General features: G+C 36.2%; 1 protein-coding gene across 3 annotated transcripts in view; it reads left to right on the forward strand.

The window, feature by feature from the left end:
* Positions 1 to 12,625, forward strand: part of ARFIP1 (ADP ribosylation factor interacting protein 1) — a 146,927-nt gene that overhangs the window by 20,030 nt on the left and 114,272 nt on the right. For 2 of the 3 annotated variants that reach the window (XM_051966027.1, XM_051966029.1), the window contains exons 2-3: positions 877 to 950; positions 11,863 to 11,964. In XM_051966027.1, coding sequence (XP_051821987.1) covers positions 879 to 950; positions 11,863 to 11,964 — 174 coding nt within the window. In that variant the 5' untranslated portion in view covers positions 877 to 878. The remainder of the gene's footprint in view (positions 1 to 876; positions 951 to 11,862; positions 11,965 to 12,625) is intronic. The other variant, XM_051966028.1, reaches the window with a different exon arrangement.

A 12,625-nucleotide genomic window follows, 5' to 3' on the forward strand; every position in this document is an offset into this window, starting at 1 on the left:
CAACACTATGTAAACACCCATGACCCTTACTGCTGCTGCTCTTCTCCCTGTCCTCCAAGTTTGGTTCCAACTGGAATTGGTTAAAATGAGAAAGAAGTGAAAAGAAAGTAGAACCTGTGTCCCTTCATGGGGTAGTGGAGAGGGATGGAAGAATCCTGCTTCTGTTACTTGGATCTTCTCTTACATGCTTCTCACCCTAGCTTAATATCTTTTCCCCGATGCTGTTCTATCCTTATCAACCTTATTAACCCCAATTTCAACCTTATTTTCCTGTCCCCTTATCTGTGTCTGGATTTTTCACTTCTTTCAGACACCTAATCCCAAAATCTCTTTTTAAATTTAGACTATGGTAGCTACTGCTTGTGGCTTGAAGGTGGGAAGTCCCCATTCCTAAAACTGAATTAATAATAAATTTTGATATCTCAAATTGGAATTTTAGTAAGAGACAAACTTAGACTTAAAATTGTATAATATTGCAATAAAGTTTTCATTGTTCAGTTTTATCAAGTCTATTAGAATATATAGAAATTTTTACCAATTTCTATACTTCAAAGTGCTGAAGTTGGTAAAAGTAATAATAATTATTTTAATCCTTGTATGTAAGGAAAAAATATTCAGTAATGACATAGAAAATAATTCTATTTGATAGTATTCAAATGTATCATGATAAGCACAATTATGCTATTTCACAGCTCTATGTCAAAAGATAGTATTCAAAAGAGTAGTTAATTAAAATTAATAAAATAAGTGACAAATTCTTATATATGAAGAATGATTAGTTTTGGGGAAAGTAAGTTTGCACATAATCTTAGTGAACTAATACAATTCTTCTGGACCCTAAATAATTAATGAATACTCAAAACATTTCACTTTTAGGTATGTCTGACCCCAACAGTGATTCCACAACTCTTGATGCTTCTAATCCAGCTACAGAAGAACAGCATGCTGAGGTGATTGGATGATTGTTTTGCATTATTTTGAAAATTCAATCTTAGTAACATCTTCAGGCTGTTCAAATTAATCCTACACTCTGTAAACATTAATTTCTTGTGTAAAAATTACAGTACTTTGGCCATGTATAGTAGTACCTATCAGATCATAGACCTAGAATTGGAAAGGACTTCAGGGACCATCTTATCTAATTGTCCAGCTGCCTGCCCAACCCTTCCCCAGCTTTATTTTTTGCTGTTGTTCAAATCTGATTTCATTAGTATGGTGTGAGCTCCTGGCATGCATATAAATTGTCTACAGATCAAGAACCTGCTCCTGGGGTGCTTTTAGAATTTGCCTGTGGATAGTAGGAGGCTTAGGGGTTATCTAGTCACTGGTACATGCCAGAAGCAGACCTAAACACAACTCACTGATTCTGAGACCAGGCCTCTAATCATTTCAGCATGTTGTCTCTCTGACTTAAGGGTCTCATTGTCACTATGGGTGGAGTGACTGTGATACCAATGTGACTCTTTTAGAGAAATATTTGATTTTGAGGTCAGCTATTGTGGGTAACTGTTAAGGTTCTGGTATATGTAAAATTCATATTTTATATGTAACCTTTCTAAAAAAAAAAAAGGTTTGTTTGATCAAAACAGAAAAAAAGGAAAATGTATTTCAATCAAAATCAAATCATCAAATGCTCCCTGAGTCGCACCTCTTACATAAGATTAGTCTAGTGAGAGAGTCAATGCTGGCAGCAGGCCTGGGTTTGTCTCTTTACTTAGATTATAAACTCTATGTGTGCCATCATAGACTCGGTTTTGTGTATAATACTCTTTTTCTGTTCTACTGTGTATGTCTGTATGTACTCATTTTATTTGGTGTTTTAAATTGAGGATTTTTTTTTAATGAGGAAAAAAATATAAACTCAAGAATAAAGACAGTCTCCCACTTTTGTTTTTTTAAATTTCTTGAAGGTAGTGTATATAGAACTGACCTTGGAGCCAGGAAGGCTTTGGTTAAAGTCCTTTCTCTGACATACTGTCAGTGGGATCAGAAGCAAGTCATTTAATCCGCCGGTGTACTGCTAAATCTTCTAAGACTTATTAAATTGCAGAGGAAGGTGGTGATAGGTAGAGGAAGTTTTCTTGTCTAGGAACTCCTTCTAGCAGTGAAATCTAGATCTAATTCTAAGTTAGCATAATATTTGGCATGTGGTAAAAACTTAATAAGTGATTTTTATTTATTTTCTGTAGGCTTTTCAACATGCAGCTTTAAGAAGTGACCAGACTAGACCTGCTTGATAAAAATACAGAAAAGTGTTCAAAGCATGACAGAGGTAGTCCAAGCAATGTGGGAGGGAAGAAGCAGATTCACTTATAAACTATAAAGGCAACATGAAGCTTCTTCTTTCATTCAGCAAATGAATCTGTATTGTGTGTGAAGAACCATGTGAAGTTAAAGCAGAGGATTTTCTGGTACTCTATAAATAGTAAAGCCTAGCCCTGGTGAATTATGCCAACTAAATGCTGTATATTAGAAGATGAAGCAGTGGAATCCAGAGGAGTCATCTTTCTTTTTTATATATCTTGTCTGTGTAGCATGATCATAGAAGATTGGCCTGTATTATATTTAGTCATATTACCAGACATGGGTCACTGGGGCCATCAAAGAACATACATAGACTTAGATGCAAACTCTAGCTTACCCTTGGGGCTTTGTAATTCTCTGGAGCCATGCAATTCTCTTCTCCTCTTACCTCCCCCAGCTCTTTCAGAGATGTATAATCCTACTTTCAGCAATGACTTCCCATCATGGTGATGATAAGGAAAGCTTTCTAACCCTTAAAGTTCTAATACTTAAAAGTGATAAAGTTCTGGGTAAATTTGAGTTATTCTTTTTACAAAGAATAATCATTTTGTGTACATAAAATACTCTTTCGAGCAGTCAACCTCTAAATAATTAAGTGGGTACTACTTACAAGACATCATGAGTGAAGCCTGTGTAAATTATAAGAACTTTCAGTTGAGATAAGAAATGGCAATTAGAATACAACGTGGTATAAGTTTAGAGTATTAAATGGATGTTGCAGATGGTACATACTCAGAGGGAGAAGAATACTCTTGACTGGAATACTCAGGAGGTTTCTATAGTGGAGGGATTTGATCTGGTCTTTAAAGATGGCTAACATTTGGATGAATTGTTATGCTGAATTGTATTCCTGTGAAACTTGGACAATGTACCAGCACTATGCCAAAAACTGAATTACATCCACTTGAATTGTCTTAGGAAGATTCTGAAGATCAAGATTCTGAAGATCACCTGGCAGGAGAAAGTATCAGTCACTGAGGTCCTTCTCAAACTAAACTGACAAGCATTCTAACTACTGCAGAGATCACATTGTTTAAATGCCAAGTGCATGCTTGCCAAAAAGATTATTTTTATGGAGAACTCACAGAGGGCAAGTTCAAAGTCTTAAGAACTTTAGGATTGATTGTATGTCACGAGAGACACTGACATAGGACTACCTAGCATGGTGGGCCCTCATCAGAGAAAGGGCTGGGCTTTATGAGCAAAGTAGAATTAAATTAGCCCAGAAGAAATATGAGATGTATAAAATTAGAGAGTTCCCTCCCACCCAAATGTTCATATGTTCAAATGGCTACAGTTGAACACACTGTAACTCAGCCCTGACATAGTAATGTCATTTTGGTTCTCTTTGAGAATGAAGGACAACTACCAACCAAGCAACGGTTGGATGGATAACTGGCAAGGGGATAATCATTCCAAACGGTATGTGAACCCATACTCATTGTCATAGCAGAAAGTAGGCTTGACAGAATGATCATTAAGGGCAAGGCCAGGGCTACCATGAACCATAGAAGAGTGGTCATTGCTGTTAAAATCACAGGATACAGCCTAATCATTTTTGTAATCTACAATATCCCTCAAGGCCCCTTCTGATGCTTGCTTCTCACTTAATATCTTTCATGTTTGTCACATATCTCTAATGAGATCAAGCCCCTAAAAGATATAATAGGAGTAGGAGCACAGAAGGCCTTGTCCCTGAGCAAGGATGCCCTTGTCCATGATTATAGCAACATTAGCATGGATGATATTTTGAGCAGCACTATGTCCATTAAGTCACAAAGATCCATAGGGGCCATCTAGAATCTGTTCTGTAGTAGATAGAATGTAATCATGAATTCTTCCACAGTTGTCATAGATGAGCTTGGCCAGGATCTTCATGCAGTCGATAGAATAGAGGCGTAATTGAAAATATTAAAAGAATTCTATTTCTCATAATTAATTCCTGTTATAAATACTGGGACATTAGCAGAAGAGACAGAGATAATGACACTTTTAGCTCCACCCTTCAAGTGAGCCCTGGCCTTTTCCAAAGTGGTAAAAAACTCCAGTAGGGCAGCTAGATGGTACAGTGGATAGAGCCCTAGGCCTGAAGTCAGGAAGACTGATCTTCCTGTGTTCATATCCGGCCTCTGGCATTTATGGGCAAGTCACTTAACCCTGTCTGCCTCAGTTTCCTCACCTGTAAAAGGATCTAGAGGAGCAAATGGTAAACTCCTCCTATATCTTTGCAAAGAAAACTTCCAGCAGGGTCTTGAAGGGACAGACATTACTGAAAAACAACAAAGACACCAGAAGTGCACTGTCCGACAAACTCAATCCTAGTATTTTCCCATTTAATATTACTGGGATCATGCTTTTAGAAGATAGTAACAGCTTTTCTACCAAACACCACCTTTCCTTTGCAAGCTTAACAGTGCCCTTGAACTTGACATGAGTGAAGTCCAATGGGAACATATAAACTATGCAGTTGAAGTCAGTGAAGGGGTTGCTGATAGCCTCTTTGCTTGAGTATAGCCCTGAGCGCCCAGTACAGTCACATCCATTAACTCCAGTCGATCATCTTGTCTTAGCATGTGTCTGCAGCTGGAGTTACAGGGATAGTCCCCAACAGACAGTCCTCCCTCTGACTTCTCCTTTAAATTACAACCCCACTGAAACTCATATTGTTAACCTGTGTTTATGCATAGATTAGGGTCTATGATTCCTTCATTGAAACTCCTGAAAATCTTTGTTTAGCTAGTAAAGTTCTTTTTTTTTCTATTATTTTTTTTTTTTTTTAATTTTTAATTTTTATTTTTTATTATTTTTTTAAAATAACTTTTTATTGATAGAACGCATGCCAGGGTAATTTTTTTACAGCATTATCCCTTGCATTCATTTCTGTTCCGATTTTTCCCCTCCCCCTCTCCCCCCCTTCCCCCAGATGGCAAGCAGTCCTTTACATGTTGAATGGGTTGCAGTATATCCTAGATACAATATATGTATGCAGAACCAAACAGTTTTCTTGTTGCACAGGGAGAATTGGATTCAGAAGGTATAAATAACCCGGGAAGAAAAACAAAAATGCAAGCAGTTTATATTCATTTCCCAGTGTTCTTTCTCTGGGTGTAGCTGCTTCTGTCCATCTTTGATCAATTAAGGCTCTCTTTATCGAAGAGATCCACTTCCATCAGAATACATCCTCAAACAGTATCGTTGTTGAGGTATATAATGATCTCCTGGTTCTGCTCATTTCACTCAGCATCAGTTCATGTAAGTCTCACCAGTCCTCTGTATTCATCCTGCTGGTCATTCCTTACAGAACAATAATATTCTATAACATTCATATACCACAATTTACTCAACCATTCTCCAATTGATGGACATCCTTTCATTTTCCAGCTTCTAACCACTACAAACAGGGCTGCCACAAACATTTTGGCACATACAGGTCCCTTTCCTTTCTTTAGTATCTCTTTGGGGTATAAGCCCAGTAGAAACAGCTAGTAAAGTTCTAATTCCTTTATTAGGTGCTTGAAGCCTTCCATAATCTTGACCAAATCTATAATCCCTTTTTATCTTGTATTGTGCCCCTCTGTGTTCCAGCCTTACCAGAAATGGCCTTCCTCCCTCTCCACAACTTCAGTTTAGCCCCTTAACATCTGTCCTGAACTATTGCAGGGTCTGGCTAATTGGTTTTGGTGCCCCAAGTACTCCAGTTCATTCACCATAAGTCCAAAGCAGTATTTTGTAAGCACAGACCATGACACTTCTCTTTTCAATAAAGTCCAGGGGAAGTACCCTCTTCAGTTTTTAAAACCCTGCACAACCCAGCCTTATATTTCCTTCCAACATGTAAGAGCCAGCTCAAAGGGCCTTCTCCCTGTTCCATATGGCACTTGCCACCTGTCTCTGTTTTTACACTGACTGCCAGCCCACAGGCCTGGGATTGCCCTTCCTCCATACTTCTGCCTCCCTCAAGAATCTTTTCAAACCAGGCCAGAGCTTAGACATTTCTTTCAGTAACTCTTTTCTGATTCTCCCAACTGCTAGATTCCTCCCTCACCTTGAATTTATTCTACATGTATAATTAGATATGTTCAATATATTTTTGGGTTTCTCTCAATAGAGTCAAGCTTCTCAAGAATAGGAATGGTTTCATGTTTCCTGTTTATCCCTAGTACATAGCATAATGGTTTTTGAATTTTTGAGCCTTTTGTGCTTGCCAAATTCCTGACCATCCTTTAATCCCCAACTGAGAAATTTAAATCATGTAAAAATGAAAATCATCACTTAAAATTTACTAAAATATGCAAACCATCTCCACAAAGACTTTGTCGAGTTCCCTTCCTCTGCAGAAACAAACAAACAAAAAAAAAGAGTAGGTCTTTCCCTTCAAACCTCAGGTAGGTTTTGCATTAGGGAGGTAACCCCCAAGAGTAAAAGTACTCTTACTTTTAACTGTGAATGCTGCCTTATTATTAACTTGAATTTAGTGCTTTGAAACATACTAAATTCTCTACCTTTATTACTTATTTGAATCTCAGTACTACCCTGTGAGATCTTTGCTGCTATCCTTATTTTATATATGAAAAAGTAGAGGGTTAGAGAGGTTGTGACTTGCCCTTGATCACCCAGTTAGTGTAGACAGGACTGCAAACCGGGTTTTTATTTTTTTAATTAAAAATTTATTTTATTAAATATTTATGAATTACATATTAAAAAAAACTTAGTAACCTTTTTAAAAATTCTCTCCTTCCTTCCTGTCTCTCCCCACTGCTTGAGAAGGCAAGCAATTTAATGTTGATTATACATGTAAAGTCATGAAAAATATATTTCAACATTAGCCATGTTGCAAAAGAAAGCAGACCAAAAAAAAGGCAAGAAAAATAAATTTTTTAGTAAATATGCTTAAATCTTAAGAGTTTATCAGTTCTCTCATTAAAGTAGATAGCATTTTTCATTATGGGTCTTTTAGAATTTCTTTGGATTATTCAAACCACATCTTTCTGACTCCAAGTGAAAATTCTGCTGTTTCTCATTTTTGTGGTTCAAGAAGATTAAGTAGTTTTAGTTTGCCCAGGGTCATAAATAGCAAGTGACAGAGCTGGGAATTGAATGAGGATATGATAGAAATAGAAAATGAAATAACTTGGAGATTTAAATTGAATGAACAGGAAATTTGAATGTCATGGTTTTGTATCAGGATTAGGATTAAGCATTTCTGAGTATATGTCAGTTCTATGTCCTCAAGCTTCACTTCCCTCCAGCCCTGAACAGTCACAAGTGCAGTAACGTGCAGGTAGATTGTTTTGTCCATTGAAGTGTTGACTTGTGTGAGAATTGTATTTAAGTGAGGCAGAGTTACACAAAGTCATTAGCTTTGCTCTTTCTTTCCTGAGTCATTAAAGTCTATTGGCAGGACAAAAATCAGGACGACTAGCGATAGATTCACCCCGTGACCTTGGTGTCTCTGATGTCCGACCGGGCAGTCCACTATGCCTGCTTCAGCCACCTTCATGGCCATTGGGACAAGTTTTCTTATCCGCCCACTCCACGGGAGAAAGTCTTTACATATTTAGTGTGGGCAGCCTCCAACTCCAGCAGGTTTGATGCTTCATCAGTTAGCCTTAACCTGCTGAGATGGTTTATCAGGGTGTGCCCAGGGTACAGGTTACAGCTTCTTGGAGCTGTGGCTGAAAGTTGAGTCAAGGTGGACACCAAGGATAGATGAGCAGCTCTAAAACGGGCCCAGCAAGCCCTCCCACCGGAGGTCCTAGGCTTCCCTGAACACCCGTAGGTTCCAACATGCAAATACTGTATATACAGCTGGCTGATCAGCCACCACTGATGCTATCGTGTACACTCACTGTTGAGTTTATTTTTTGTAGCTCTGGCTTGGACAGTCTTTACTGTGGCCTCGCCCAGACTTTATTAAATGATGCAAACAATTAAATAGAAATGTCTGCTAAAATTAGTGGCTAAACTTAGCATTGGTTAAATAACAATAATACTTAAACTGTGAACATTGTTAAGAATTTTATATATTATATATATATGTGCATGTGTGTATATATATAGATATACATACATATATACATATATACACACACACATATATATTATTTTATGTGTATTTTATGTGTGTGTGTGTGTGTGTGTGTGTGTGTATAAAAGCCTATTAGCCTGGCGTTAGAAGGCCATGAATAACTCCTCCGTTATGTTGTACAAATTGTAACTATATCTTTTTGAATAAGTTCATATAATACTTTTTAAATCTCTTTAAAGTATTTTTTTAAGAGCCAGTTATATCTCAGGCTCTGTTCTAGGCACTAGGGAATATAAATTAAAAAAAAAATTTCAACTCTCAAGTGCTCCTTCAAATATTATTTCATTGTCTATCCATTCTGATTAAATGTAGATTATTTGAAAAATAGACTAAAGTGGTTACTATGTATTTTTTCCACATTGTTCAAAAAATAGGTTCCATCCTTGGCAGAAGTTCATTTTCATGAAAGAGATTGTTGTATCCTTTGTATTATACACTTACCATAGTTGTTTGTTCAAACTTAGCTAAGAAAATATAATCTCTTTTTTCTTGGCAGGCATAATCAATAATCCATTGAGCACTAGGTACCTTTTTATTGTATCAAGCCATAAATGGAACGATTAATATGGAAACTTGGGTGACCTTTCCTGTTCCTTCTCTTCTCTTCTTTTCTTTCACATTAATTAATTTTGTTCTCTCACCTGTTTGCCTTCTACTCATGACATATGGTTAAGTACTTAGTCATTCTTTACAAGAAAATAGTTGATAGAACAAAATACATTCTGAATATATGCTAAGTAATTAGATGAAATCAGAAACTCTTCATTTAACTTTTTAAGTTCCTTTTAGACAACTTAAGTTATGGATTGTTTTGACAAAACTTGTTTTATCATGAGTAGTGTCATGTAATTGTTACAATTACAAATTTCCCCTCTGTTATTTCCTTGCATTATTACAAAAATTTTTGTACTTCTTGAGTATGCTTTTTAATAATGTACTGATTACTTTTCATTTTTCCTTAGCATGCAACAAATCCAGGCTGGGCTGTTGCTTTGAAATATCAGGGTACATTTTTTCTCACAATTTAAGAATAGGATCAACAATTGCTTTAAAAGATTCATTTTTATCACTTTTCATTTCTTATCATTAGTATTCTGGTATGGTGGGAAGAGGCAGGAGACATGGTTTCAAGTGGTCATGGAATCATGGAGTCAGGAGAGAGTTCAAATCTTGTCTCCAGGCAAGCTAGCTATGTGATTATGGGCAAAGGACTTAATTTTTAATGACCCTCATTGTCTTCTTGTATGAAGTAAAGATAATAATACCTGTAGTGACTTAATTTAGCAGATTGTAGTGAGGTTTTAAAAACTGAAATGATATGTGGCATATGAATAAATGCTTGTTAAATGATTAAAGTGCTTTGAAAATCTTAGTGCTGCATACATATAAACTGTTACTCATTTATAATAATAATAATAATTTAATTGCTAATAATAATTTAAATGTATTCAAAATGCTATAAAATAATTTAATTTTGGACTTAGCACAACTGAATGGTGAAATTAATGTTATAGTTGAGAAATCAGATCATAACTGAAAGGCAATTTTAAAAAGTAGATTTGAATTAATAACTTTTGTTTTCACACTGTGTAGATTTTTCCCCTGTATAGTTATCTGTGTAAATAGCAAGAGTTTTTCTTATTTAAAAAAAAAATGTTAATGAAAAAGAGGGGGAAATTTTGGTAAAATGATAAGCACATCAAAACAGTTTGACTGGTATGCAATGTGAAAGGTTGTAGTTGTGATAAGCCAGTTGGGAGACTGGAGCATAGTAGTAGAAATTTAGTGATTATTCTTTCTCTGCTTATGGGATACAGTTGGAAAGAACATCAGGCTGGAAATTGAGATGTTGATTTTAAATCTAACTCTGTTATTTAGTTAGAACTTTATTCAAGTTCCCAGGCCTTTCCATTTTCCTTTACTGCAAAAAGGTCACTCACTGCATCTGTTAAGGTAAAAGTGAGCTACAACATATTTTGGAGTGCATTGGGGAAAAAAATTAAGAATATTATATAAATGATAACTAAATATTATTATTCAGCTGCTTTTAGGAAGATATACTAAAATTTTGCATGGGCCACATGATGATTCACCAATTATTAGAATTCCCCAGGTCTTTCAGTGTTATTTGTAAATCCTTGCTGTATCAGCCAAATTGTTTTGGTATATATTATGGAAATAAGTAATTGTGGCTCTTTGTTAGGCTCTTTGACTTGAAAATTCAGGATGTGAGCTTTGATGGCCTTGGAAGTTTTCATTTGGGGTGTCTTTCTGAAACTGATCAGCATGTTCTTTCTATTTTTACTTTGCTCTCTGATTGGATTCTAGAAAAGTGCTAAGAACAGTGTCTAGCACATAATAGGCACTTAAATGTTTATTGATTGATAATTTTCATTTATGATGTTCTGAGATAAGGTATATAAACTTATAAAATTATAATTTCTTGTTTTCTGTCTGGGTGATTCTGATTTTCAGGGCAATCTATTCTTGACTATTTCTATCATTCCATTCTAAATTGCTAGTTTTCCTTGCCATTCTTTTCTCCCTAGATATTCCATTCTTTATCTCTTGTTCCATTTCTTCTGGATATACCTGTAGTCTCTGTGACCAGGACTTTTTTTCCCCTCAGCTTTTACCTGTACTTACTATAAGGGGTGGAGGAGGAGTGCTATTTTTGTTAGGAAAATAGTTATTCCTTGGGACTTAGGTGTATAGTATGGAAATGTAAGCACTTAGTTTCTTATGGATTTATTTGCCATCGAGGAATAAATGATAGGGCAGTTGGTTGGCTCTGGGGGAAATGGTTGTGAGGAAAATAATGGTTGTGGGACATTTGAAGGAGAGGAGTTTGGATAGAACCTGAGCATATGTGTAGAGGCAGAGGGGAAGGAGCTAGGCTAGAGTAGAGAAGGGATTATAGGGGATAAAGCAAGGACTTGGAAAGGAGAATAGAGTGAAGTGTATATATAAGGAGATGTAACTATGAGTCTTAGAAAATAGGGAACAGGAGGCTGAGAAGGGCAGGATCAGTAGAGATGCATTGAGTCCTTTGGAAACAGTAGCACTGCCACTACTTCTTACAAAAAGTGCTTTGCTGGGGCAGTTAGGTGGTGCAGTGGATAGAGCACCAGCCCTGAAGTCAGGAGGACCTGAGTTCAAATCTGACTTTAGATACTTAACACTGCCTAGCTGTGTGACCCTGGGCAAGTCACTTAACCCCAATTGCCTTAGCAAAAAAAAAAAAAAAAAGTACCTTGCTTTAATATAATTTTTCTCATGTCCAAAAGGGTAAGAAACTTCTCTGTCCTCTGTCTTTATTATCTTGTCTGTCCCATATCTATAAGTAATGCTCATAATGAAATGCTAGCAAAACATTGATACCAAGACAAAACCACATTACAAGTAGGCCACTTAATATTCATTGTTTGGTCTTTGGTTGTAATATCATCTTGATTGGTTTTCTTTTTTAGGAGTCTGCCATGGCTCAAGAATCTCCCAAAAATTCAGCAGCAGAAATTCCAGTGACCAGCAATGGAGAAGTGGAAGATTCACACGAGCGTGGTTTTAGCAGGGTATGACATATTTTGGGGTTTTAATGTAAAGAATCTCCAAGTCATTGTTAATCCTTTCATTTTAAGATAAAGATAGAAAAGAAAAGTTAGCATGAGAATACTTTTGGGGAAAGAAGTATTTCCAAGTATGAAATATTAATATTATGGGATGAACCAAGCCATATTAAGTGAGATATTTAGCAAAATTAAGCTATAAATCAATAACCCTTAAAATTTTTCATTTTATGATCAGAACAACACTGTTTCTAAAGAATATGGGCCCTATGGTTTATAATGTTCCTAGAGCTAGTGTGCACAGGCTGCCGCATAAAATCAATATGAACTTTGAAGGAGGACAGGAGTAAAAGATGTTTTCAAAGAAATATAGGAAAAGAACAAGAGTTTGTCACATGAGAAAACATGGTCAGCCAAATGCTCCAATGATATGCTCAACATATTGGGAAAAGCACAAAGATTCTCCAGCATGTTGAATAAGCCTCCTGTGGCAAACTTTTGGAAGGACTTGGACAAGAACCATAGAGGATGGATAGTTATGGTTGTACTGAGACCTTTATTGTTGGAGAGAATATCAGTACAATGAGATCATAAATCCACTTGAGTTCTTAGAATTATATTGTAGGTGAAAAAAATAAAAATGTAAATTACTCTCTCTGAAATTGAC

The sequence above is a fragment of the Antechinus flavipes genome, chromosome 6, assembly GCF_016432865.1.
Source record: "Antechinus flavipes isolate AdamAnt ecotype Samford, QLD, Australia chromosome 6, AdamAnt_v2, whole genome shotgun sequence".
In the NCBI taxonomy this organism is placed as follows: Eukaryota; Metazoa; Chordata; class Mammalia; order Dasyuromorphia; family Dasyuridae; genus Antechinus; species Antechinus flavipes.